The sequence below is a fragment of the Notothenia rossii genome, assembly GCF_949606895.1.
Source record: "Notothenia rossii genome assembly, chromosome: 4".
NCBI classification, from domain to species: Eukaryota; Metazoa; Chordata; class Actinopteri; order Perciformes; family Nototheniidae; genus Notothenia; species Notothenia rossii.
This window is the reverse complement of record NC_136902.1, coordinates 71,189,444-71,216,010: the sequence shown is the minus strand read 5'-3', so window position 1 is coordinate 71,216,010 and position 26,567 is coordinate 71,189,444. Positions and strand designations below refer to the sequence as shown.

The following is a 26,567-nucleotide window of genomic DNA, read 5'->3' as shown; positions in this document are numbered from 1 at the left end:
TGCCTGCAATACAATTCTGCCAAAAATACTTCCCCTGTTGTACCATGCAGTGCTACCAAATCCACTTCACACATGTATGGTGTCTCGTTGGTTAAAATACACAAATGGTTTTAGGAAAATATGTATTTGCCACATTTTTGTTAATAGTTTATGGAAAAAGTGCAATAACTTTGCCGTGATACAGTATAGTGCTACCAAAATTATTCTAGACTTAAATGGTCTACGACTGGTTATTTCATAAAACTTATCTGAGAAAAATATGCTTTTTCTGTGAGTTAGAGATTTTACAAATGTAATAGACAAATATGATTATAGCGCGAGGGACACATTTCTTCGATATCTCAAGGAGATAACAAGGCTGTGTGGACACAGGGCCATACTTCGGTTTGATGGTAGCCATGTGCGAGTAAGCACAAACTCCCTTACTAACATTTGCCTAAGCCCTTTGTTGTAAAGAAAGGTAGGCATTTTTCTTCAGAAAGCTCTTTATTTTATTCAAGGTTTTCTCATATAAATGTACATACAGTAGGCAAATGAATATACTCTGTATTTAAATTAATCGTAATTATACAATATGTTAAAAAAGATACACAATCATGAAAGTCATCACCATTTCCTGTGTTTCAGTCTTGGAAGCCATATTGTGCTAGTGCTTCAAAGGGGAGCAGGCCTCGAGAGTACTCCTTTTATGTGTTGTGCAGTTTTATTACCTGCACCTCACATTACAACATCATATAAAGAGTATGCCTGTGTGCTACGAAGCAGGATTTGTGGTTAGCAAGTTAACTTCAGGGTTGTTTAAACAAGTGCCATGAACCTGAGATGTAAACAAATGAATGCAACAAATAATGTCCAGGCTACCTACAAAAAGACAATACAGTCAATCAGCTGCAAAATGTATGAATAATACGTTTGACTTACTCAGGATATTGATGACCCTCATTAACATTATGAATGAATGAGTTGTGTTTTTTCTAAAATGTAAATGAACAACATACTGCAGAAATACTTACGTTTTCCCCCTGACCCATTGTTGACACCTATATAATGGCCATCAAATAATTTCCTCTATGTCACTTTGCATTTCATAGCTATACATTTGGTCAGTAGGTAGACATGCTATATCCTCAAATACAGGAGCATAGCTGCTAAAAGGAAGGTGCATATTTAAAATATTTCCCCATTGCTCAAACATACTAGAGGGAACACTCTCAGCTTTATCCTGACCTGCATCAGAAGGACAGGTGTGCTTTAAGAATGTGCTGACAGGTATGATGCCTTGTTGTCTGAAGCTGCATTCAAACTGTCCACACTCAGACTCCGAGCAGGTGAATGTGCTGTCTGTTTCACTGTCAGAAGAGCCATTGATCAACGTGTGGGACTTGGTAGGTCCAGACCTCAGGGAGGCTCGATGTGACATTGTTTTGTCCTGAGGAGTGTTTAGTTTGCTAATGTCTTCAAGAGTGAGGCATTGTACAGGATCCAGGAACTCTAGTTCTACCAACCTCTTCTTGTGACAAAGTGGTGCATACTGTAAATCGATCTTAGTCAACAACTGCTTATTTAAGAAAGCAACATCTTGTGGCTTTGTCTGACATGTTGCCCTCTCTTCACTGGAGTGTTCTTTCTTAAATCCTGCTAACAGTCCCCTCAGATCTCCCCTCCGCTTTGGATCAACTTTCACACACTTTGTGCTGTACAGATGCTTGTGCCAGCTGAGCGTCAGTGAGGCAGTGTCTGAATGAAGTTCACTACAGATGCTGCCGATTTCATAATACTCCAGCTCACTGTTTGGCACTGGCAGAACACTTGACAAACTTGCATCACCGTAAAACTCCACATTCAACCTCGGCTGATCTGCCCTTATCGGGACGTTTTGTTTCTTGTTTTCTGCATCTGTGAGCGTTCTGTTGTCGCCAAAGCAAAACACTACATTACCAGTCCCTTGCTCTGTTTTCTGTTGCGAGTTATCAGTGTGACCCTCTGCTTTGTGACTCCTCACTTTGTGACGCCTCACTTTGTAAACGGCAACACAAATTCCTATAATCACAAGGATGGATATCAGAGGAAGAATCAAAGCTAGGAGCCACAGGTGCACGCTGCCCTGGGCCTCAGGGCATTGGTTACGACTCTCTGTTGTAGAGAGGCAGATATCACAGGCATGGTCAGAAACGTTATGTAGACAGACACAGGATGTGTTCTGCTCAGCACGTCCACACCCACCCAGACGGTTTTGACAGAGTGCAGAGGGACAATGCCCTCTGGCTGTGTCCTCCTCAGAGCAGGGCGAGGGGAGGCACACAGTTGGAGAGCTGCAGCCCGGCTTGATAAGAGTCGAACTTGGCCTGACTTCTACCATCTCACTGTGTCCACTGAGAGGCAGAGAGTAACCGCTCACAGTGAAGTACTGCACACATCCAGTGAACCCTGCATAAAGAGATGAAGAAAGATATGCATGTACGTTTAAAAATACAGGTTGTAATATAAGAGTGATCTTAAACAGCAAAACTTGGGTGCTTGGTCCTAATTTAAATAATCTGCTGCAAGTTATTACTTAAATGATGACGAAGCAACAAGAGATAACGAGAAATTACTGACTATATAGTTTATATAGATAGAGAGAAGACCCTGATCATCTGAGGACGCCGCCCTAAAATTATCTATCTTTAGTTTACGTGCAACAAAGATGATCTTTTCCTTCAGATTTGACCTGATTAATCAGACTGTTGGAGCTTTGAATCACCTGTCACAGCTGCACCAAGAATAATCTTTTCCACACGAACAGGAGAGAGATCCATCCTGTGCTCAGTGATGTTTAAGGCTGATGTATTATCTAGAAGCAGAAAGGTAGTCTGTCCGTTGCTGAGCAAAGCGAGGACATGCCAGACTCCGTCAGCCACAGGAGAGTCCAGAGGGAACTCTGACTCGTGTCCTGACAGTGTATCTTTGAAAATGTACACAGGCCTTCTGTCTTTTATCTGTATTAGACAGAAGGAACAAGCTATTACACACTTCAAATATATGTAGTAATATATGTATGTAATCTCTGGATAAATGTGTTCATGCCTACCTTTAGCATAGAGAATCCTATCTTTTCAACAACAGATATTAAGACCCCATCTTCTAGGGTCTTGAACTTGATTTCAATCACTCTTTGGTCTCTGCTGTTTTCCTCTTTGTTATCATCCAGCAATCCTTTCAGCAGATAGTCTCTCTTGAATCGCTCCTTTATGACATACTCAATGTATTCATTCCCATGAAATCGCAATACAAGCTCCTCTGACATTTCTATTGAAAAACAGAACATGTTTAATTTGTATAAAAAATAAGAAAATACATTTAAAATCAGCCCTGGGTATAAAAAGGTATATTTACCCTTAGCACAGTTGCTTCCAGTAAAAATGCTTTTGCACTCACAAATAGAATATGACCAAAGGTCATGGCACACACCACCATTTTTACATGGGTTGCTATGACATGGTGATGCTGTTATCCGAGGACACCTTCATGAAGCAAAAAGATTATGACAGAAATCATTTGTGGAAATGTGGACATAAACATAAGTAAACCTCACAGTTTATTCTTACATTGTAAAAATGTATTGTGCAAATTAAATGATTACCTATTAAGGATGTTATATGTTGCTAGGGCCATTGAAGGTCTTAGCAAGATGCCATTCACATGAGTGTTACGAATACATCCAACAAAGTCATGGGTTTTAATCTGACCAGGATGCAGTAAAACAGATTCAAAACTATTGGTTCCTCCAAACGTCATGTTACTGCCAACATCTAGTGTTCTGAAAAGACATGAGATTAATAAACATCAAATACGACCAACAAGTAGGTTGTGTATTGTGTGTAAGTACTGATTACTATCTTACTGCTACCTCTTCAAGCTACTGCCATCACTTTGTGAAAAACAGAATCCAGTGTTCTCTTCATCTGTGCAGTTGTCCACATGCAAAGAACCCATCTGTTAAATGGAAATATTGCTTCTATCAGTCTATTTAGATTGACTTCTCTCATTTCAAAATGTAAAAAGCCAACTCATTAACATCACGTATTTGTATTGACATATACGAAACTCACATTCCCAATCCTCCTGGCAGTGACACTGTGGAAATATCCGTCTGCCACTTGTTTGTTTGTGTGTAGCCTCACAGGTCCAGAGCCAAGGTCATAAGAGAGATGTATGGCCCCATCCAGTATCTCCAGTGCAAAGAACTCCCTGCTGGATGATCCTCCAGGGTTATACAGGAGCAGAGACTTCCTCTGTACTGTTGCAAACTCTAGAGAGATTAAATTTGTCCTGCGATCCAACGGGGGAAACTCCATGAAGGACAGCTCCTCAAAGCCATAACTGTGCTCCTCACAATGGACTCCACTTACTCCTAAAATGAAACAGAATGTTTGAATATTTTATCTCAGTCAGGTTGAAAAGTTTAAATTAAATATAATAATTAAAGCTGCAAATTACACATTTTCACCTTCTTGAGGAAAGTGGTAATATAACATTAGTAACAATCTCATATTCTGTCAATTAAATGTAATGCCTTTAAGCTAACAGCCCATTAGCTAAGTTTAACAAGTGCAAGAACGAGTGCAAGAATGAACATTTTAAAAGGAGTTCTGCTCCAGACTGTTTTTTCCTTTAATATGAGAAAATGGCCCACAATTTCAGACAGTTTATGGAAGAGTGTTCCACTCATATATGCTTATGACAAGGGACAGATAACATATAGAGAACGAAAAAAGAGAAACCTGGAAAAGTATCGTGGGAATCACAAATAATGATCCCCACAATAGCTTTCAATAAAGTTTCATGAGTTGGATTGTGTTGCTCTTTTACAAAGTCAGTGTCTTCGTCCTGTTCCAAGAGTCCGTGCTAAACTAACCTTACCAACTGCTAACTCTAGCAGGAAAGCAAATACAAATGTAAATGTTCCCATCTGATGAACTTGGGCATTAAAGCTCCCTCTTTATGCATATTTCTTACCAAAGGGACATTGACAAGAGAATCCAGTCTGTGAATTGGTGCAGCTGCCCTCAACACAAGGGCCTGACCTACAGTGGTTTGTTGGCTGCTCACACATTTCTCCTGAAAAAAAAAAAAAAACAAGCCCAGTTTTTTAAGAAATTCTGAAAACTATTCATGCATAACGTTTTTAAATATTTAAAAGGCTACCCTCAAATCCAGGCACACAGCGACAGTGATATCCATCCTGCGTGGGAATACAAGTTCCCCCGTTTTGGCACTTCACTTTCAGGCATTTGTCTTCATCAGGAGAGCAGAACAAGCCAGAGAAACCGCTCTGACAGTGACAGTAGAAACTTCCTGGAGTATTCACACATGTGCCTTTATTTTTGCAAGGATTTGCTTCACATTCATCAGTGTCCTCTTCACACAGTTTCCCAGTGAAGCCAGCTGGACATGTACAATTAAAAATCTCTTTCTGGGGTGACACAAAGATGACTGCTGAACTTTCCAGGACAGCAACATCCCGGCTGATGTAAATGTTTTTGTTGCATTTTGCCCCGTTTTGACATGGGCTGGTGAGACATGGATCAGTTGTGATGCGAGTAATCGTCACATTGCTTTGAGTCTCCAGTAATTTCCTATGGCCTACAGAGATACCACTGGCCACCTCTTTGCTAAGATATTGACCGTTGTAATTTTTCGCTGCTGCCAATAGAAGGATCTCACTGCCAAGATGCTTGATTCCAAATACATGAGTCTTAGAGGCCTGAAGGTTAAACAGACTGTCTAAAGCTTTCACAAAGCGCAAATACTTATTAGACATAAACTCTTCCATCGAGGATGATGACACATAAAATAGTATGCAGCTGTCTAAAGTAGCATTAGTGAAACCTTTGTAGTTTACATAGATGCTGTTGTTGACTGGGAAGTGAAGCTGATCTGTAGCCTCGATAGTGATGTTTAAAGTAGCCTCACCTTGAAAAGGAGATGACATCAGCTCACATGTGCCGTTAGGTATTGTAAACATATTAAGTTGTCTACTTTTGATGGCGCAGTAGAATGTATCAGACTCATCCTGATCTTCAGGATGGACGTTACCGATCAGGCCTCCATGGAAAGCACTGCCAAAGTATTTCACCTCGATGAAGATATTTCTAGGCAATGAAGGGTTATCGTTCTCATCCATGATCTTGATGTGGATCATTGTTGTTGATGAAAGTGGAGGGACCCCTGCATCTCTAACGGCCACCAGGACTCGATAGGAAGAGATTTGTTCCCGATCGATAGTCCGTGTGGTAAATAAAACTCCATCAGGAGTCAGGGAAATAGCAGTACCCGTTGAAAGGTTAACCAACCAGTAAGTAAAAGGTCCCTGGTTTGGTGGCAAATCCGAATCAGATGCATTTAAAGTTGCAATTAATGTGCCTTGAGGTTGATTTTCCTTCACTTGAGCCTCAGTGAGTGTGAGTATGGGAGTGTTGTCGTTAACATCATCAATAGTGACAATCACATTAGTAGTCCCAGTGGATGGTGGAGAGCCATTATCAGTGGCTGTAACAGTCAGATTATAAACTGGCCACAGCTCTCTGTCAAGTGTAGAGTTTACTGAAATAACACCACTTGATGGATCAATGGCAAAAGAGAAGTTTGTGTTTCCATTTTCAATACTGAAGAAGAAACTATTCCAGTCCAAGATAGAGTCCTCATCCAGAGCACTCACAGTTATCACAGATGTCCCAACCGGGCTATCTTCTTCAACATTGGCCAAATAAAGTTCAGAGGTAAAAACTGGTGCATCGTTTGTGTCGATGACACTGATGTGGACCAAAGCCTCGTCTTCATCCATGCCAGTGATAACACCAGAGTTCTTCGCTAGAATTTTCAAAACTACGTGACTGTTGCCTTGTTTTCTCAAACTGCCAGTTGTGTATATTTCTCCAGATTGTTTGTTAATTTCAAAGCCCATATGTTTGTTTTGACCAAACATCAAGTAAAACACCTGACCTGCAGAGCCTTGGTCATAATCTGTAGCTGTTATTTGTCCAATTCTAGTTCCAAGGGCAACATTTTTAAATACAGAAAAGTTATATTCTTTTTTTCTGAATATAGGTGTATACTCATTAACATCTGAGATGTGGATGACAACGTGTGCTAAACTAAATAAAGTATGACGACCATTGTTTAAAGCTTTGATTGTCAGATCAAACATTTGCTCTTGCTCATAATCAAATACATCCAAAGTGATGATAGTGCCATTATTTGAATCAATTGCAAATTTATCCACATGGCCAGCAATAAAAGAGTAGGCTATCTGTGCACCTGCATCAGCATCTGTTGTCTTCACAAATAGGACATTTGTTCCAATTTCAGAGTTTTCAGGCACTGATGTAATATACTCTGAGGATGAAAAGACTGGAGGATTGTCATTCACATCCATAACTACCACAGTAACATTTACCGTTCCAGTTTTAGAGACCCAGCCTCCATCCAGGGCTGTGATTTGGAGATAATAAATATTTTCTTTTTCAAAGTCAAGCTCTCTGATCAATTTTAACAGCCCAGATGCTTCTCCTACAGAGAACGGTAAATATTTATGGTCAGGGGTAATACAATACATGATTGCTCCATTGGGACCATAATCCCCATCTTCTGCTAGAATTTTCCCAATTACCGATCCTGTCTGCAAGTCTTCAGGGACAGAGAAAATGACATCTGGCTCTCTAAAGCTTGGAGAAAATTGATTTCTCCCAGTAATTTCCAAAGTGATTTCACTATGTGATGACAAAGAAGGGAAGCCCTGATCTTTTGCAATAACAAATAAAGTGTAATACATATTTACACTCTCAACCAAAGAGTGATTTAACATTACTTTTCCATTGTCCGCTTGGATCCAGAAGAAATCCGATGCATTACATCCATCCAAAAAATATTCAATACCAATGCTGGTGTTACTGACATCCTGATCTATTGCTGTTAACTGGACCACCTCAGTACCAACAGCCATGTTATGCGGGATAGCAATAAGAGGCTTGAAAGCTAAAAACATTGGTGGGTAGGAATTATATGGCTCTAATCTCACTGTGACTGTGGCAGTGCTGTACAGAGGAACACTGCCGCCATCCAAAGCAATAACTGTAAACTCATAGATTTCGAAAGCAGAATTATGTAACATCAATGGTTGCTTAGTATAGATCTCACCAGATGAAGCATTCACCCAAAACTGCTCATGTTCATGTTCTATAGCATATATGATCTCACAGTTCTGCCCCATGTCTGCATCTGTTGCAAAAACCTGCATAACAAACACCTCTTTAGCTTTTGTTTCAGTGAGTGCAATGCTGTAAAAAGGATTAGAGAATACTGGTTCATTATCATTGACATCTACAATGATTATAGTGACTTCAGTGCTGATGCTCCATGCTGAATCATTTGCATTTACTTTCAAGATATAATGATCTTTCAACTCCCTGTCCATAAGTCTTCCAACAGTGATGAAACCACTAGTGAAACCAATATTAAATGTCAAATCATCACTTTGGTCAATTATGGAGTAATAGATTACTGCATTGGCACCAGTATCATCATCGGCTGAGGTGACTTGTAAAATGGTGTGTCCAACTGGGGAATCCTCAATGACCTCGGTAAGAAAAATCTGTGAAAAGCGAGGTGCGTTGTCATTTCTGTCTAAAACAACAACGATAACAGTTACGGTGTCTTTTTGAAGAGGGGTGTTTAGCTCTGCAGATTCAACTGTTAAATTAAATTCCGGTATATGTTCTCTGTCTAAACTTGCTGTGGTGCTCAATAAACCATTTTCAGGGTCAATTGTGAAAAAACCCTCTGTGTTTCCTTCTGTTATATTGTACTGCACTGTTCCAAAGGGGCCTGAATCAGCGTCAATGGCAAGAACATCACAGACCCAGGATGGTGGGTAGTTCTCAAAGACTTCACACCTGTACTCTGCTTGGGTGAAGTGAGGGAAGTTATCATTTATATCACTGATGTTTATGTGAATTTCTGCAAATGATGAGAAAGGAGGCGAGCCAGAGTCTCGTGCTTCTACCAACAAAGTAAACTCCTTTTTGGTCTCATAATCCAGAGGGTTTTCCACAGTCAAAAGTCCACTCGCTTGCTCCACATGAAACACGTCTTCTAAGTTTCCAGAAGCTAGATAAAAAAAGACAGGCTCAGCTCTGATGCTTGCTGCAGAGACAACTGCCACTAACGTTCCGACTGGCGTGTCCTCAGAGAGAAAACCGCTGATGACACTCACATTAATCTCTGGAAACTCAGAGGCATTCTGAAACCTGATGCTGATCGTAGTGACATCAAATTTAGGATTTTCTCCAGCATCTTCCACATGTACATTGACAACGATAGCTTCCGTTCTCCAGAGACCACTGGAAGTGAATACAGTGCCGCTGTAGGGTTGGATGGAAAATAGATCTGAACTTTGTCCATATAACGAATAATGTAGTTCTGCGTTCATCTCAGTATCTTCATCAGTTGCTCTTAATGCACAAACAACTGAACCTGTAAGGGTAAAAAACATAAACTAAATAAAACTCAAGTCCATGTTAGCCAGGGTGGAATAAATAACTGTCAAGTGGAAGTGAAAGCTCTCACCTGGAGCCATCTCTGTGGGTACATAGGCCACATATGGGCTGTTCAAAAACTGGGGCCTGTGGTCGTTAATATCTCCGATGAGCACAGTAACCAGCACTGAGTTTGACATAGGCTGAGTAGGATTCTTGTCACTGCCAATCACCATCAACCTGTAAATGGCTACTGTCTCCCTGTCCAGGACTTTGGTTGTTAGCAGCTCTCCAGATGTTTCTTCAATCGCGAAAGGCACATCAAGGTTCTCCATCGAATACCTTAGGGTGTGTGAAAAGATGTTATAGTGTTCAAGGATTATGTATCGATCAATATAATATATATAGAATCTAAGAACTTTTCCAGAGTATCTTATGCAGTATAATGAGTAAATACTCAAGAAAGACCAATGTGTCAGAAATGTTAATCCTAATGTTACGCTACTATTATCAAGAAACATGATACCAAACAAGGTCACGGACAAAAATGTGTAACTTAAGCAGAGGCGCGGCAAGGTATTTTGAGTGGGGGTGCTGAGGTGCTGAACTCTAGTGAACACTATTACGGGCAGAAGCTACAGTGGAATGTTCTACTACAGCAACACTCCCCACAGGAAAACACACAGTACACCCGCGACTGTTACAATGAAGGTTCGATAATCAGCTCACGGCATATAGGCAGGGGTAAGTTGTCCCCCCCCCCATTTTTTTAAATATTGAAGTTAAAAGCATCAATCTGGTGCACTTTGAGAGCAACATGAACTATGGATACATCTCTCAACATCCATATGAAACACAACTGTAATCAGATGTTATTTTTCTTTATGGATATTTTAGAAATCACTCCCCTTTCAAACTGTATTCTTGTTTTACTGCCATATAGTATTTCATACCTGTTTTTCCTTTATTCTCTTATTTTTTTTATAACGATAATGATCATATGAAGGTGTGCCGCGGAAATAATCTTTTGAATAATTTTTGACCAAACTGTTTGAGACCCACTGAGATAACTTAGACTAAAGTTAACTATCTAAACACTCAGAGAGTCCTTTAGCTCACCTGAGCCTCTCAGTCTGAGAGACGAGACTGGTTTTTCACTGGGTTAAGTCGTGTGTTTTTGAGTGAGATGCGGCACAGCAGCCTGTCAGTTTATTCTTGCTAGGTTAGTTTGGCTATTATCATTTATATTTATCTGCAACAATGGATTTCAGGAAGTGGTTCATGAAAGGAATATGGCAACTCAGCGCGAGATGTAGGCACATTAGAAGAAATCAGTCATCTCCAATAAATGGCTTCAACCATCCTTTAAACTCAGGGTTTGATTCCCACTCCTTTATGTACTTTTGTGATTACAGTTTAGACTGTGGCATGATGACCTTCGTGAATGTTTAGCTTGTCACAGAGAGGCACACATACAGTGGACGAGGTGATTAAGTGACTGAGGCTGTGTGAGTCAATGCAAAGCAAAGGCAGTTATGTATTATATTGTGACCGTGAAGAAACATTTACATTTAAATCCCCGCTCAACACCAGGACGGCTTGGCGCATGCGCAATTCATTTACAGTCTCGACGCGGGAGGGTGTGGCTGTCTCCTCTCTGCTCTGACTGCAGCTGAGCTGCTGCGGGAGGCAATTAGCGCCTGTGAGTACTATGGGAGGGCAGAGCAGGACCGGTGGGCTCACGCAGCACCTGTGGCTCGTTAACTGCTGAACAATACGTGAGTCTCCAAACACCAGAAAAGTCCCTAATAACACCATTACAAGTCGTTAGATTAGTCGTTAGTCGCTTTTGACAAAAATAAGTAGCCGGAGGGTTTGGAAAGCCGCCAAATTTAACGACAAAGTCGCCAAGTTGGCAACACTGGCGGCTGCTGTTCCTGGCGCGCACACACGTTGCTCTCCATCAGAGCAATGTATATTCCCGGCGAATTGAACAGAGGGGCTCGCAGAGCGCAGCAGCCGTGTTATGAGAGGAGTACGGAGACTCAGACCTTTGTCACTGGCGCCTCAGTGGGATTTGGCTTTGGTGTTACGCGCACTAAGCAAAGCCCTATTTGAACCTTTAGACCAGGTTCCCCTTAAACTGTTGTCAGCCAAAGTAGTATTACTTTTGGCTCTATCAGCTAAAAGGGTGAGTGATTTGTCTGCTCTCTCTGTGGCTCCGTCAAGCCTCCGGATCCAAGGAGATGTCAGTTCAGCTGTTTTATGCCCTAACCCGGCTTTTATGCCAAAGGTCATCACAAGCTCTTTTAGAGTCGAGAGTGATCACCTTGGATGGCTCCTTTCCCCTTCCTCACAGGTCTGAGGAAGAAGCCGCGTCTCATCTCCTATGTCCTGTGCGCGCGCTGTCCTGCTAGTGGCGCGCACGGCTGCCTTGCGCCATTCTCAGCGCCTGTTTGTGCACTATAGAGAGCTCTGCTCGATCAGGCAGCCTCTGTCTGCACAACGGCTGTCACACTGGCTGTGTGAAGCTGTGTCACAGGCATATGTCTCCTCTGGGGTGGATCCCCCGGAGAACATCAATGCACAATCCACCAGAGGAATGTCCTCCTCCACGGCTTTGCACTGAGGAATGTCAGTGGAAGACATTTGCACTGCTGCATCTTGGTCTTCCCCCTGTTCATTTATTCAATTGTATTTGAGGGATGTCTCCCATTCCTCTCTGACACACCCTGTACGGAGTGTCTTGTCAGAGTGAGTGACGTCAGGGATCCAGCTGTGCGCCTCTCTCCTGCCTCTCGGCATGCGGAGAGCGGCCCTTTTTCCCTCTTATGAGAGGGATGTTTCCTTTTTTTCCTGACACATTTTGTACGGAGTGTCTTGTCAGAGTGGGTGACGTCAGGGATCCAGCCGTGCGCTCTCCTGCCTGTCTGCACGCAGAGAGCTGCTGTTCCCCCTCTTTTTGTCACTGGGCAAAGTATGAACTTCGTCTCTACTTTTTCACAGCGGCAGGTATGTATTTTTCACAGCCTTCGTCCCCTCATGGAAAATATTCCTGTTATGCTATATTCCAGGGACGGCGATGCGCCATTACGCATGGCGCAATAGGCATGGGTTATTATCTGAGCAGGTGTGTTTGTGCTTCTAGTGCCGGGCGGACCCAGTGGGGCGCAGACTACATCATGCTTCGCCCTTAACCCAATAGCGATAGCCTTAGAGGGCGAAGCCATATACGAAATAGAACTGAAGTTACCTACTGTAACTCCAGCTTCTATGAGTATTAGCGAAGCCCTCTAAGTGCTGGGCCCCACTGGCTCCACGAATAGCTGAAGAAAAGTTATTTTGTATGGGAGCAGATTGTCGGGCCTCCTTCCTATTTATACCGGAAGGGAGCCCGAGGGTGGGGCCCACCTTGCGGGTGGGCGTGGACTACAAGTGTTTCAGTGCTGCGCGGGTGCGCAGGGGATTACCCAATAGCGATAGCCTTAGAGGGCTTCGCCAATACTCATAGAAGCTGTAGTTACAGTAGGTAACTTCAGATTCAATACCTAAGTATGTTCACTAGTATACACATTACTTATCAACATTCCTGTCTAAATTTGAGAGACAAATTTGACATTTCACCTTATTTCCCCATTGAGACCTTCATCAATGTCTGATGCTGTTATCATGGCAAACACGGTGCCTGTGGAGCAGTCCTCGGACACTATGGTGTTGTAGACTTCCTCCAAAAACTCTGGACTGTTATCATTGACATCATCCACTATGACGTGTAGAGTTAGTGTTCCTGTTAGAGGTGGCAATCCTTCAAATGACAAAGTAAATAAAGATTTGTCACACAGTTTGAAGTGAAACTGACAGAACAAACATGTGATAAAGTTGATCAGATCGTTGGCCTTAATCACCTGAATCAACAGCAATGATGGTAACGGAGTATAAGGGTTCCTTCTCTCTGTCCAGGCTGTGTAAAATTTGAAACGTGCCATTGGGAATAACAGAGAACAAACCGTCACTATTTCCTGTATGCATAAAATAGGTAAGCAGGCTGTTGATACCTAAATCTTCATCCAATGCTGAGATCTAGATAAAAAAAATGACAACTAGAAGTTAGCATCAACACATTATGTAGTCAACATTTAATGAAGTGTTCAGTTAACAAGAGCACCTGATGTGTAAGCTGAGAGGGTTCCTCTTCATTCTCCATTACATGTAAGGTTAGTGTTTGAGGAGTAAAGATAGGTGCAAAGTCGTTGACATCCAACACTGTGAGACTGATAGCAGCAGTAGAAGATCTGTATATATCACCCCGATCTACAGCTGTTATGATCAGGGTGTAGTTTGAATTCCTCTCCCTGTCCAGTTTTTCCATGACTGTGATGACACCTCGAACAGAGTCCACAACAAACGGACTCATCTGAGTCAATATGTACCGCACTTGTCCATTTGTTCCAATGTCCCGATCGAGAGCCTGAACCTGAAACAGGCTGGTTCCTCTCGGGGCGTCCTCTCTGACTGTCAGGCTGAAGGTGCTTTGAGAGAACTTGGGGTCATGGTCATTAACATCTTCTACGTGCACCGTTATGTTCCCTGTGGTAGCCATCCTGGGTGACCCTTTATCAGTTACTGTAACAGTAATAGTCATTGTATCTACTTGTTCTCTGTCCAATGCCTCCTCCAGGTATATTTTTCCACTCCTGTTATCGATGCTAAACATGCCACTGGAAGTGTTGTTTAAATAATATAAAACTTCCCCATTTGATCCGGTGTCTTTATCCTCAGCATGCAGAGTCATTATAACAGAATGAAGTGCAGTGTCCTCTGGTATGCTGATTGTTTTGGCTGACACAAACGATGGAGCATTGTCATTGATATCACCAACCACCACAATAACATTTGCTGTGGTGGTGAACTGTAAAGACACAGGCTGGACACAGTCATTGGCTGTCACAGTCAGATTGTAGAAGGGCTGTCTTTCTCTGTCTAACTCTGTTTTCAGGCACAAACTGCCAGCTCTGTTTATGAAGAACACTCCTTCATCAGCTCCACCGGCCACTGTTAGTTTCAAGGCTCCATTGTCGCCTGGCAGAGAGGGAAAATAATCCATGATGAACACAAATTATGAAATGTCTTAAAACATAAAATATCTATAAAGGAACAATTCCTGCACTTTGAACATGACGTACTGACATTAAGACCTGTTTGCTGCTTCACATATGCTAATACTAAACTGTTGTGCATTAGCAAAAACAAAGATAGCCTACTAAGACAATTAATTCAGTGGCAAATGCAAAACTAAAATATGCCAACTACATTTTGGATTTTCAGCAAGACACAATATAATAAATAAATAACACAAAGATAAACAACATGTGTGATCATGTCTGGATTTGACTTGCCAAATGTGTCTTGTCTCACTAAGAAATGTGTGAATAATAATCATGCTATTTCGCACTTAAAACCTGGAAGGTTTCATTTTCACAGTCTTACATGCTTTTCTTCACACTGGACTTGCAGATTGGGCTTGCCATGGGCAAGTCAATCCAATTAATAAGAAGACATTTTTTCCTTGCAACCCTTTTTATTGCTATGATAAATTGAACGATGTAGATGTGGTTGATGCTAATGCCGGCGCTACTGTTTTCTGGATTAGCTGTCAGATCATTTCTTCAAGTGGCTGGGCCGCCACTGCCCCTTTAAGTTAAACCCCGAGCCTGTTTTTCAGGTTTGAGGCTCGAAAATGACATTCCCAGAACAAATGACCATATCTTCCCTTCTAAAAGGGTTAAATTAATAATCTTTTTTCTGAAAGTAATGATAAACCTGTCAGTTGGATGTAGAAAAGTCAGATTCAATATAGATGTTTTTTATTTTAAAGAAAATTCAGATTGAACATGGTAAAAAACTGTAAATTATAGTGTCCGTCCAAAACATATTTTGTACTTATAGTGAAAAATAACCTTGGATGATGGGTTAGTAGACTAAAAGCTTTAGGAATCCAAAGTACAACATATAATAAGTACCCTGTATCAAGATTGATGCAAAACAAGTGATATTTGACCTTTTTAGACAGATTTAGCAAAAAAAAGTTTGAGAAACACTGAAAGGGGGAGCCTCGTTGCGGGGAAATTATACAGATGGCTAGTCCGCCCCTGAAATGTATGCAAACGTTATTATTAATAATAAAAAAAATTAAAAAAATTGAAAAAAATGTATCAACTTTTTTTTAATCATTTTTTTTATTTTTTATTTTCCATTTTTATTTTGTAATCATCTTGCGACCCCCACTTTGGGAACCCCTGTGTTAGACTGACGCATAGCCAAGACCGGAAGCAGCAGCCACTCTGGTGGCTACCATTAGCAGCTAACTTTTGCTCTGCGATTTTTACATAAAAATTGAATTATTGATTATAAATAAGAACAATTATTTCCCAGAAACTTTATCAACCTATGGATTAACCGATTCAGCTGCGTTTTTTCTCGTTTTAATGCCATTGAACACGTCTTTTGATCAGATTAACAGCTACGGTGAGACGATCTCCCTAGAACAGGGGTGCCCACCCTTTTTTGGCTGGTGAGCTACTTTTGAAATGACCAGCTCACCGAGGTCTACCAACCAAAAATAAAATACCAAATTGCAAGGGTTGCTGAATAACACGTTTTATTTATACATGGGATAACTACAATAGGGCTGCCTGCAACAAACGACTAATTTGATAATCGATGAATCTATCGATTAATGGACTATTACTGCCTTGCACAATTTCTCAAACGCTCTTCTTTAGCCATCAACTTTTAGATTTAGCTTGAGGTTGTTTGGGCATGTGGAAACTAACAATGAAGACTGTAGTGTTCTCGTGCAGTGTGTCGAAACTCTGACTAAACACTGAGTTAAACCGTAGCCAATGAGACAAAGTCGTAGTAAGCTTGACCTTTTACTTTCACTTCTTCATCAACAGACGGTGAAAACTGCAAATACAATAATACAAAAATATTGTGTCTATTTATGACAACCTTATGACTAACATCACGTTATGCATAGTTATAAATAACAGAAACTGTCCAATACTGAAATGAGGCATTCTGATTGACAATTGCATCACTTTTTAGCTTGTATACAACTACAACTCAAATCGCCCTAAACAACACATCAAACAGTTTTTCGAACTAAATCCATCATAATATAACATCTTCAACATGTCCTTTAACAATCAAACAACTCACGGCATTGCCACTCTGATGCCTCCAAGTGGATGCTGATTGATTATGTTCCGATGCACATGTCGGCCATTCTTTCTACCCAGCTAAGTTCAACAGGAAGATCGCCGGAAGAGACTGAACCGGAAGTGACTAAACCGGAAGTGACGTCGTCGCAAAAACTAAAACAACAAAATAATATTAATTTTTACATTAGCTAATTTAAACTGTAAAGTAATTATTTAAGAAATAAATGTAATAATATTAAATGCCTGGAGAGGCAACACACTCCCCGCCTGACCTATGTGAGGTCACTTAGAACTTGTACAGATCTTAAATATAGTCTGTCTATCAGTCTTTAGGAAGGAGCAGAACAATTTCTGCAGTCGGCCGGAGAAAGGTTTTGACCTTGCCTTGGTCAGTTGTTTTCACTTCGACCTTCCTTACATGTCCATCTTTCCCAGGGAAAGTGGCATTGACTCTGGCCATAGGCCAGTAGTTGCGAGCGGCCTGCTTGTCCCTGAGCAGAACCAGATCTCCAACCTGAAGGTTTCTTCGGGGCACTGTCCACTTCTGTCTGTGCTGCAACGAAGGTAGGTATTCTCGACTCCAGCGGGTCCAGAACTGGTTTGCAAGGGCCTGGACTTGCCTCCATTGTTTTGTGTACAGGTCTTTGTCGGAAAAGTCTCCGGGGGGAGGTGGAACCCCCGACTTTTGTGTGAGGATCATGGATGGAGAAAGTATGAAGGGCTTCTCGGGATCCGTAGACACAGGTAAGAGTGGGCGTGCATTCATGATCGCTATGACCTCCGCCATTAGTGTGCATAGCACTTCATGGGTCAAGCGAGTGTTTTGCCGTTGAAACATTGAATCGAGGATTCTTCTGGCAACGCCGATCATACGCTCCCAGGAACCTCCCATATGAGAGGCGTGCGGAGGGTTGAATTCCCAGCTGCATCCTTGTTCGCTGAGGTATCTATGCACTGCCTTGTCCATCCCGAGCTCCTTGCTTGCTCCAACGAAATTGGTTCCGCAATCGGATCTGAGCTGTTTAGCCGGGCCTCTGAGTGCGAAGAAACGTCTGAGGGCATTTATGCAACTGGATGTGTTCATAGATTCGATTACCTCGATGTGAACAGCTCTGGAGCTCATACAACTGAACATAATGGCCCAACGCTTGCTCTCTGCCTGTCCTCCTCTGGTGCGTCTGGTTGTAACAGACCAGGGCCCAAATACGTCGAGGCCCACGTATGTGAAGGGAGGGCAGATTTCAAGTCGTTCTGAGGGCAGATCCGCCATTTTTTGTTCTTCCAGCTTTCCACGTAGCTTGCGGCAGGTTAGGCATTTGTGGATTACTGAGTTGATGAGCTTCTTGCCTCCCAAGAGCCACAGTCCTGCTGCCCTAATCGCTCCTTCCGTTAGATGACGGCCTTGGTGTCTCACCTGCTCATGGTGATGCCGTGTGAGCAGTAGGGAAATGTGACTTCCTTTGGGCAGAACTATCGGGTTCTTCTCTGCGGTAGCAAGATGAGAGTGCTGTAGTCGGCCTCCAACGCAGATAAGGTCATCCTCCAAGATTGGGTTGAGTGTCCTCAGAGGACTGCTCTTTGGTATGGGTTTGTTGGCATGGAGAGCTGACAGTTCTTTTGCCATGGCTGTTTTCTGGGTTGCTTTAAGGATAACTTTCCCAGCTTGTGCCATTTCGTCTGGAGTCCGAGGTAAGTTACATTTATGCCAGCCTTTGCACTTGCTGTCTTGGTTTGAACGTTTGTAGGATCTTGCCATGTGTACGAGGAATGCAACTCCTCTTACCAGTGAAGTAAAGGTGGAGAAGCGCTCGAAGCGTCCGGAGTTGAGTACCGATTCCTCCAGGTGGGTAGCAGAAGTTTGTACCTGAGGTCGGATTTCTGAGTCCTTTTCAGGGTCGATTAAACTGAACCTCTCAGCTGTCTGCGTTTTCTCTGCCGGTGGCTGACACAGGAAGGAAGGTCCAGTGAACCAAGAGGTCTGCGCCAGGCGGGATGCGGGTAAAGACCTTGATGCGTGGTCAGCAGGGTTGTCTTTGGTACATACGTAGTGCCATTGCTCAGGCTTTGAGGACTGCCGGATTCGTTGGACTCTGTTGTAGACATATGTGTAGAATCGTTTTGTTTCATTACAAATATAGCCAAGCACTACTCTGCTGTCTGTGTAAAACTTAATGGCATCTAACTTCAGGTCCAGCTCATCCTGGATAAGGTCTGCCATCTCTGCTGCCAAGACTGCGCCACACAGCTCAAGCCTGGGTATTGTCGGTTCTGACAGGGGTGCCAGCTTGGCCTTACCCATAACGAAACCTACTTCAGTCTTCCCATCTTCCTGCACCACCTTCAAGTAGGCCACAGCCCCGATGGCTTTGATTGACGCGTCCGAGAACACACACAATTCCCTGTGAACAGCTTTCGTGAGGGAGGTTGTCGTATATGTGCGCTGAACGTGAAGCTGTTTCAGGTCTTGGAGGGAATCTCTCCAATCTTCCCATCTGCTTGATTTGTCTTCCGGGAGGGGTGTATCCCAGTCAGATAGTTCAGAGGTAAGCTCTCTAAGGAGGGCTCTTCCCTGGATCGTGACAGGTGCCAGTAGACCCAGGGGATCAAAAATACTGTTGACTGTGGATAGGACTCCACGTCGAGTGAATGGTTTATCCACGGTTGATGCAGAGTAGGTGAACGTGTCAGACGTGATCTCCCACAGTAGACCTAAGCTCCGTTGTGTGGGTGCAGTTTCTCCACTTAAATCCAGGTCTTTGACGACTGGAGCACAATCTTCCAGTGGAAAAGCCTCTGTGACTTCTGGACTGTTTGATACGAACTTGTGCAAGTGCAGGTTTGATTCTGCGAGAGAGGCCTGTGTTCGCTGGAGGAGGTCGATGGCTTTGGCTTCAGATGGTAGGGATATTAGGCCATCATCCACGTAGAAGTGTCTTTCTACAAACGCGACAGTATCGGCTCCATGCTCTCGTGAGCCCTCTCTTATGGCTCTTCGTAGCCCATAAGTTGCAACAGCAGGAGATGGTGAGTTGCCAAAGACGTGGACCTTCATCCGGTACTCAACAACTTCCTTGTTCACGTCACTGTCCTTATACCACAAAAACCGGAGGAAGTTGCGATGGTTTTCGTGCACTAAGAAACAATGAAACATCTGTTGGATGTCTGCAAGAATTGCAACCCTCTCTTTCCGGAAGCGTAAAAGCACTCCAAGGAGGGAGTTGTTGAGATCGGGTCCAGTGAGGAGCACGTCATTGAGGGAGACGCCGGAGTACTGGGCACTGGAATCAAAGACAACCCTGATCTGATTGGGTTTCTGTGGGTGATAAACCCCAAACGTTGGGAGATACCAGCACTCCTCCCCTTCTGTCAGCGATGGTGCTTCCTCTGCATGTCCATTTGCAAATATCTTCTTCATGAATGTCACGTACTGTTCTTCCATTTCTGGTTTTCTTTTCAAGGTTCGTTGCAAGGATGCGAACCGATTGACTGCCTGCCCTTTGTTATTTGGTAAAGGCTGGCGTAGTTCTCTGAAGGGCAGTGGGGCGACCCAACTGTTAGCTTCATCTCTGTAGACGTTTGTGTCCATTATCTTCATGAAGATGGTGTCTTCCACTGATGGAGCAGGTTTGTTGTCGTTCTCAGTACGGTTGAACACTGTCTGTCCTAGCATACTCTCTGGTGCTGTACCAGACCTGTTAAGGCTACGGGGCGTCTCCTTGACATGCATGAAGCTTGTACAGGGTTGAAAGATTGAGTGGCGACCGCTGTCTAGCACGTTTGTCTTGAACGTGTTGACTGTTGGTTTATGTACATTACCCAAGCACACTTCTCCTATCACTACCCAACCTAAATCCAGACGTTGGGCAAAGGGGGCATTATGCGGTCCGTTGACCTGCTGCCTTACCTTGTGTGCCCTAAGGACATCTCTTCCGAGCAGCAGTAGTATTTCTGCCTCTGGGTCCAGTTCAGGGATGTGCTCGGCGATGTGATGGAGATGAGGCTGATGAAGAACAGCGTTCGGTGTTGGAATCTCAGACCGATTATTCGGGATCTCATGACACTCAATGAGTGGTGGGAGAGAAATGAGCACTGTGCCGTCCAGTGACTCGATTTCGAATCCTTCTGCCCTCTTGCCGGATGTTTCTATGATGCCGGAGCAAGTTCTGAGATGGTACGGGAATGGTTTGCTCTTCACACTGAACAGCTTGAAGAACTCTGGTCTTGCTAATGAGCGATTGCTCTGGTCATCCAGGATCACATAGGCTTTGATGGCCATGTCCTTTGAACCCTTGGGGTAAAGCTTTGCGAGACACATCTTTGAGCATGAGCGGCTCCACTGGCCTGGACTGCAAACTTCTGTGCAGCTTGCTCCAACGACAGCAATGTCGGGATCATCTTCTCCCTCCCCGCCGTACTCTCGTGACGGTGAAGGAGCCTTGACGGTTTGAGGAGGTGGGCCAGGGTGCATGGCTGTATCATGACTGGTGCTGTTGCATTCAAAGCACTTCACAGAGAACCTGCAGTCTTTGGCAAGGTGAGAGATGGAGGCGCAACACTTAAAACATATTCCTTTCTCTCTGAGGAAGGCCTTTCTATCATCAAGGAGTTTATTCCTGAATGTTCTACACCTTTTAAGGGGATGGGGTTTGTTATGTAACGGGCAGTTCTTGTAAGGGTCGTTGGTTGTGGAAAGATCCGTTTTGTGCACTGAGATGGGTTTGTTGGTGTTAAAGTTCCGTGAAAATGGTTTGTCAGGTTTGGTGGGTGTTGTGGTGCTGCCTTGATGAATGAAGCTAGGGTCGCTACGCTTTTTTGCCTCGTAGCTAACAAAGTTGCAAAAATACTCGAAGGGGGGGAAACGCCCGTCGCTTCCTTCTTTGTACCGTGACCCTGCGGACACCCACTTCTCCTGAAGCCCGTAAGGGAGTTTGTCCACGATTGGTCCTATCCCGCGAGAGGTGTCCAGATAGGACAAGCCGGTCAGATATCCATCTTCTTTAGCACCTTGGATCTCTGCAAGTAGATCCCCAAGCTCACATAACTTCAAGTGATCCTTGGCTGAAATCTTAGGAAAGTTGTCCAGGCGCTGGAACATTGACTTTTCGATGACTTCGGGGGCAGCATAAGATTCACGCAACCGTTCCCATGCTTTGTCTAGAGCCAGATTGGGGTTGTTGACATGCACCGATCGCATGCGTTTAACCTGTTCACTAGATTCTTTTCCAAGCCATTTGGTCATGAGGTCCAACTGTTGGGTTGCTGTTAGGTTGACTTCGTTGGCTGCACTTGAGAAGGAGGAGTACCATGCACGATAATTCTCGGGCTTGTCATCAAACTGGTACAGCCCTGAAGTCACAAGGTCTCTTCGTACCAATACTGTGCCAAAGGCTCCCCTAAATTGGACGTGGGTGTGCCAGTTTGAGGGAAATGTCGTGGAGTATACGACGGAGCATGAGCATTCATGGTGGGGTTGGCTCTACTAACCTTAGCCTTTGTTTCAGTTTTAGTTGGGTCAAATAATTCTGGTGGAGACGGTTGCTTGATGTCTGCATTTTCCCTGCTGACAGGTTGTAATTGTGAATCGTCTTCCACAGGTGGATGCCATGATATGAAGCTGTCATGTGACCTTGCTTTGAGTGAGGGAGCAACGGGTAAGGGTGAGGAAGGAGAACGATTTTTAAGGCTGATCTGGGATAGAACGTATTCACTGGTGCGTTCGATTTTCCCCTTTTCGGATTCAGATTTCCCGTCTTCGATAACAGACTGCATCGCCTCTGCGTCTTCCAACACTCGAGCTGTCACTATGGCTGCGTCAGCTTCTCTATGAAGGGTTAGCACTTCCAACTCTGTGTCTAACCTTATAGTTTCCAATTTATTTTGAGCGTCTCTAGTAGCTCTTTCTGCTTCTCTAGCAGCCTTTTCCAATTTTAGCTTAGCCTCCTGGCTAGCATATGAAGCTCTCACCTTTGCTGCTTCTGCTTCAGCCCGAGCATGGGCTGCCCTTACTGATGATGCTGATGTTTTGCTGCTCCTAGCACTGCCGACAGCCGACCTGTTGCTTGTTGCCATCGCGACCACTTCAAAACATCCAATGCTGCCTTTTCACTGTAGTGTTCTCGTGCAGTGTGTCGAAACTCTGACTAAACACTGAGTTAAACCGTAGCCAATGAGACAAAGTCGTAGTAAGCTTGACCTTTTACTTTCACTTCTTCATCAACAGACGGTGAAAACTGCAAATACAATAATACAAAAATATTGTGTCTATTTATGACAACCTTATGACTAACATCACGTTATGCATAGTTATAAATAACAGAAACTGTCCAATACTGAAATGAGGCATTCTGATTGACAATTGCATCACTTTTTAGCTTGTATACAACTACAACTCAAATCGCCCTAAACAACACATCAAACAGTTTTTCGAACTAAATCCATCATAATATAACATCTTCAACATGTCCTTTAACAATCAAACAACTCACGGCATTGCCACTCTGATGCCTCCAAGTGGATGCTGATTGATTATGTTCCGATGCACATGTCGGCCATTCTTTCTACCCAGCTAAGTTCAACAGGAAGATCGCCGGAAGAGACTGAACCGGAAGTGACTAAACCGGAAGTGACGTCGTCGCAAAAACTAAAACAACAAAATAATATTAATTTTTACATTAGCTAATTTAAACTGTAAAGTAATTATTTAAGAAATAAATGTAATAATATTAAATGCCTGGAGAGGCAACACAAAGACAATAAAGATGAATACTTGATTCAAAAATACATATATTATTAAATTAACTTAACAAATTGTGAACAAAATTAACATTGCTTTTTATTTGAATTAAATAAATAATATTTCACATCAAAAGAAACAACAATGTTTTAACAAATCGTATTAAATAATCTGATGACAGAACTGTAACCAGAATAGCTGAAACTTTAACAAAATAAAAAGTAACTCTGTTACCTCTAATCATTAACCCATGTTTGTATAATTGAGTTAACTCCGTGTGTTGCTGCTAGCATACATAACACCTGACGTGGAAAAGTTACTCATGGATGGACGGGGCTACAGAGCTACTAGAAAGAACCCGGTGCATTCCTCTCCGTCTGAATGTGGTGCACTTTTGCTACATGCTAAACACTCTTGGCAAGGAGCATTGTCCACCTCAAGACGGGTAACATTTAACCACACCTTGGAGCGCTTCTCTCCTCCATCTCCTCCGTGTGTTGCTGCTTGTAGCAGCCGCATGTGTGTAAACTGCCCCGCCCCCTCGCACACAGACGGGGAAGAGAAAGATCTCTTCTGGATTGGAAAGGTCGAAAATACACTGACCATAGACGCATTTGTTTGTCTTTTTGAATGTTAGAAACGAGTTGGCGACACTAATACTGCAAGATAATGTTTGTGTAGCAATAATACATGACCTTTCTCAACTCGCTACTCGGAGGGAAGTCGCTGTCATATGCCTTGTGAACACTCCGATAATGCCTCTCCATGTTACCTTTTCTTTGGCAGAGCGACGCTTGCTTTACAAATAAGGCAAATAACCTTTGAATGTGACATCACAAAAAAATATTCTTCCTCCCATTCTGTGTGGAAGTGGTATGTTTTTAGCTTTTTGCTCGGTCCCGCACTCATTTTGTTGTTTGTCTCTTTAACTTAATTTGAGTTTTCCCGGCACTTGACTGATTTTGTATTGCTTTGCATTCTGGGTTAACAGACTGGAAATCGATAGGTCGCTTTTTCTGTCAATCAAGTAAACTCCTGAATGAAGTGGCAGGGAGGCCAAGGGAGGAGGGATCAAAACCTGTTTTGTCTATTTTAACGGAGCTGGATTTTTTATTTTTATGAATGACTCGCGATCTACCACTATTGCCCAGTACGTCGACGACGACGACGAAGTGCGTTAGCATTTTTCGCTAAGAGGTCATTTAGATGCTTCTTATGAGACTTGTGTTTTGTTTTGGTAAAAATGGTTTATATCGTCAGTTAGCTGAGATTATTTCCGTTAATCTGGTATAACACATTAATAGGTTCTTAAATATTAAGATCCCCTGAGACACAGTGTCGTGGAAAAAAAAAAACAGGGTCCCCGCCGGCGGGGACCTTGGGGCTTAACAGGTTAAGACACCCCCCCCCCCCCCCCCCCTTCTTTAGCCAGCTGTTACTATCTATGGCTGGCCCTTCCCTATAAGGAAAACGCCGCAGCTGTAAGTAGTTCAGCATCTCCCGCTACACTTTAAATGCCCACTGACACCTCACGCAAATCAGCTGTGAGTATTACGAGTGTTCTTGTTCCGGTCATCGTTGTCTTGCTGATAGGCGTGTATTCCCCCTATACGAGGTATGTGAAGCTGCTGTTAGGACTTAGTAACATTCAGTGTACCACTAAATTGTTAACATGTGGCCTGTAAACGCCAGGCTTCTTGACAGCCCCAGCAGAGACTGTGTAGAGAATCACCGTTGCGGAGGTGTCGAGTGAGGTGATATTTGAGTGGGTGCGTTTGCATCAGAGGCAGGAGATTAATTGTACATTGAAGGACATTCATACAAGTCTTTATACCATTTTATAATCTCCTTTCTCCATTTATTTTAGGATTAGTTTGCTACCGTTTTGCCTTTCCTTTTCTTGATCTTAGGTTTTAGCTGTATTTTACCATGCCTACAGGCTATTTGTTATATTGATTTGCCTGCCTTCTATGTTTTGCTTATTGACTAGTTTGTTGTATTGTGTACAAACTAGTGATCTTTAAAGCTACAGCACCCTCCTTGTAACGACCCACCCTGTCCCACAAGGTCTAATACTGTCTTTGTACTTATACTTCTTCAGTGATGATCCTGGCCATACTGTGGAGTGGAGCATGTGGTTTGCTGGGCACGTTTTGCATGCAGATATGGGTGATTTGTAGTGAGTGTTAATTGAATACAGCTAAACGTGGTGATATTGTGGTTTTGGGGAAACCCTCAGCAGTTGGCCAGAAGAATCACTATTTAACTATCACTATGATATTGTAATTCTTCTAGTTATTCTCTCCTTGTCAGAGCCAGCCTTCAATCGCGGGACTTAGGTGTGTCGACTGGGAAAGCTGGATAAGTTTTAATCTGCATTTTATAATACTGAACTTTTACCTGATTATTTATATCATAAACTTTTGTAAACATTTGAACTTGAGGCCGCGTCCCTGTCCATCCTTTTATTCTTATCTGCGTGACTTGTCCAAAGGGCTCGTATTGGGGAACCCAGGTTAGCGTTAAGTATCCTAACCCCCTTTTATTATCGCAGCCCTCCCTCCCCGGTGGGGCAGGTCAAACTAAGTAAAGAGAATATTAAAATGCTGTCATACATGGCTGTAGCTTTGTATTTTACACCAATTAATTGTACAGATCTAAAATCCTCCATTTGCAGCAGCATGTGAAAAAGGTGTATGTGTAGTCTATGAGCAATTGTGAAAAATAGACTTTAAAGTATTAATGTGTAGAAAAACTATTTAATCTAAGAACTGTAAAGTCAATTATTTTTTTACTTTACCACTAGAGGCTTAAAAACAAACTTACTGATGAAAACTGATGAGGACAAACTGAAAAGTAATACAGTAAGAAAGGTAAGGTACCAGTTACCAGCAGTGTGTGGATGCTGTATGCTGAATTATTTTACATTTCACTTGCACTTACCATCATCTTTATCTGAAACAATCAAGGCCAGGAAGCAAGTTCCAACCACTGTGTCTTCTAGCAGTAACGCAGAAAAGGTATCCTGGCTGAAAACAGGGGGGTTGGCATTCACATCCAGCACATTGAAGTACACCCTGACACTGGACACCTTAG

The 26,567-nt window shown here is 42.9% G+C and overlaps 2 protein-coding genes across 2 annotated transcripts in view; both read right to left on the bottom strand.

Moving 5' to 3' along the window:
• Window positions 1-26,567, bottom strand: part of LOC307038037 (stromal interaction molecule 1-like) — a 358,279-nt gene that overhangs the window by 112,281 nt on the left and 219,431 nt on the right. The window lies entirely within an intron of this gene.
• Window positions 495-26,442, bottom strand: LOC307037285 (protocadherin Fat 4). Its single transcript, XM_079678058.1, has 14 exons — window positions 26,415-26,442; window positions 13,681-14,594; window positions 13,421-13,595; window positions 13,140-13,320; window positions 9,607-9,857; window positions 5,188-9,513; window positions 4,999-5,100; window positions 4,092-4,393; window positions 3,890-3,975; window positions 3,623-3,799; window positions 3,376-3,503; window positions 3,071-3,288; window positions 2,744-2,978; window positions 495-2,427 (listed from the first exon to the last, which is right to left on the bottom strand). The coding sequence occupies exons 2-14, from the start codon at window positions 14,305-14,307 to the stop codon at window positions 1,055-1,057; spliced, it is 8,181 nt and encodes a 2,726-aa protein (XP_079534184.1). The 5' UTR covers window positions 14,308-14,594; window positions 26,415-26,442; the 3' UTR covers window positions 495-1,054.

Coding starts and splice junctions, on each gene's coding strand:
- LOC307037285 (XM_079678058.1), bottom strand. CDS start 14,307: ATGACTCTGCATGCTGAGGATAAAGACACCGGATCAAATGGGGAAGTT. Junction 9,858..13,139: donor GGTCTCAATGGGGAAATAAG/GTGAAATGTCAA, acceptor ACACACCCTAAG/GTATTCGATGGAGAACCTTG. Junction 9,514..9,606: donor ACCCACAGAGATGGCTCCAG/GTGAGAGCTTTC, acceptor TTACCCTTACAG/GTTCAGTTGTTTGTGCATTA.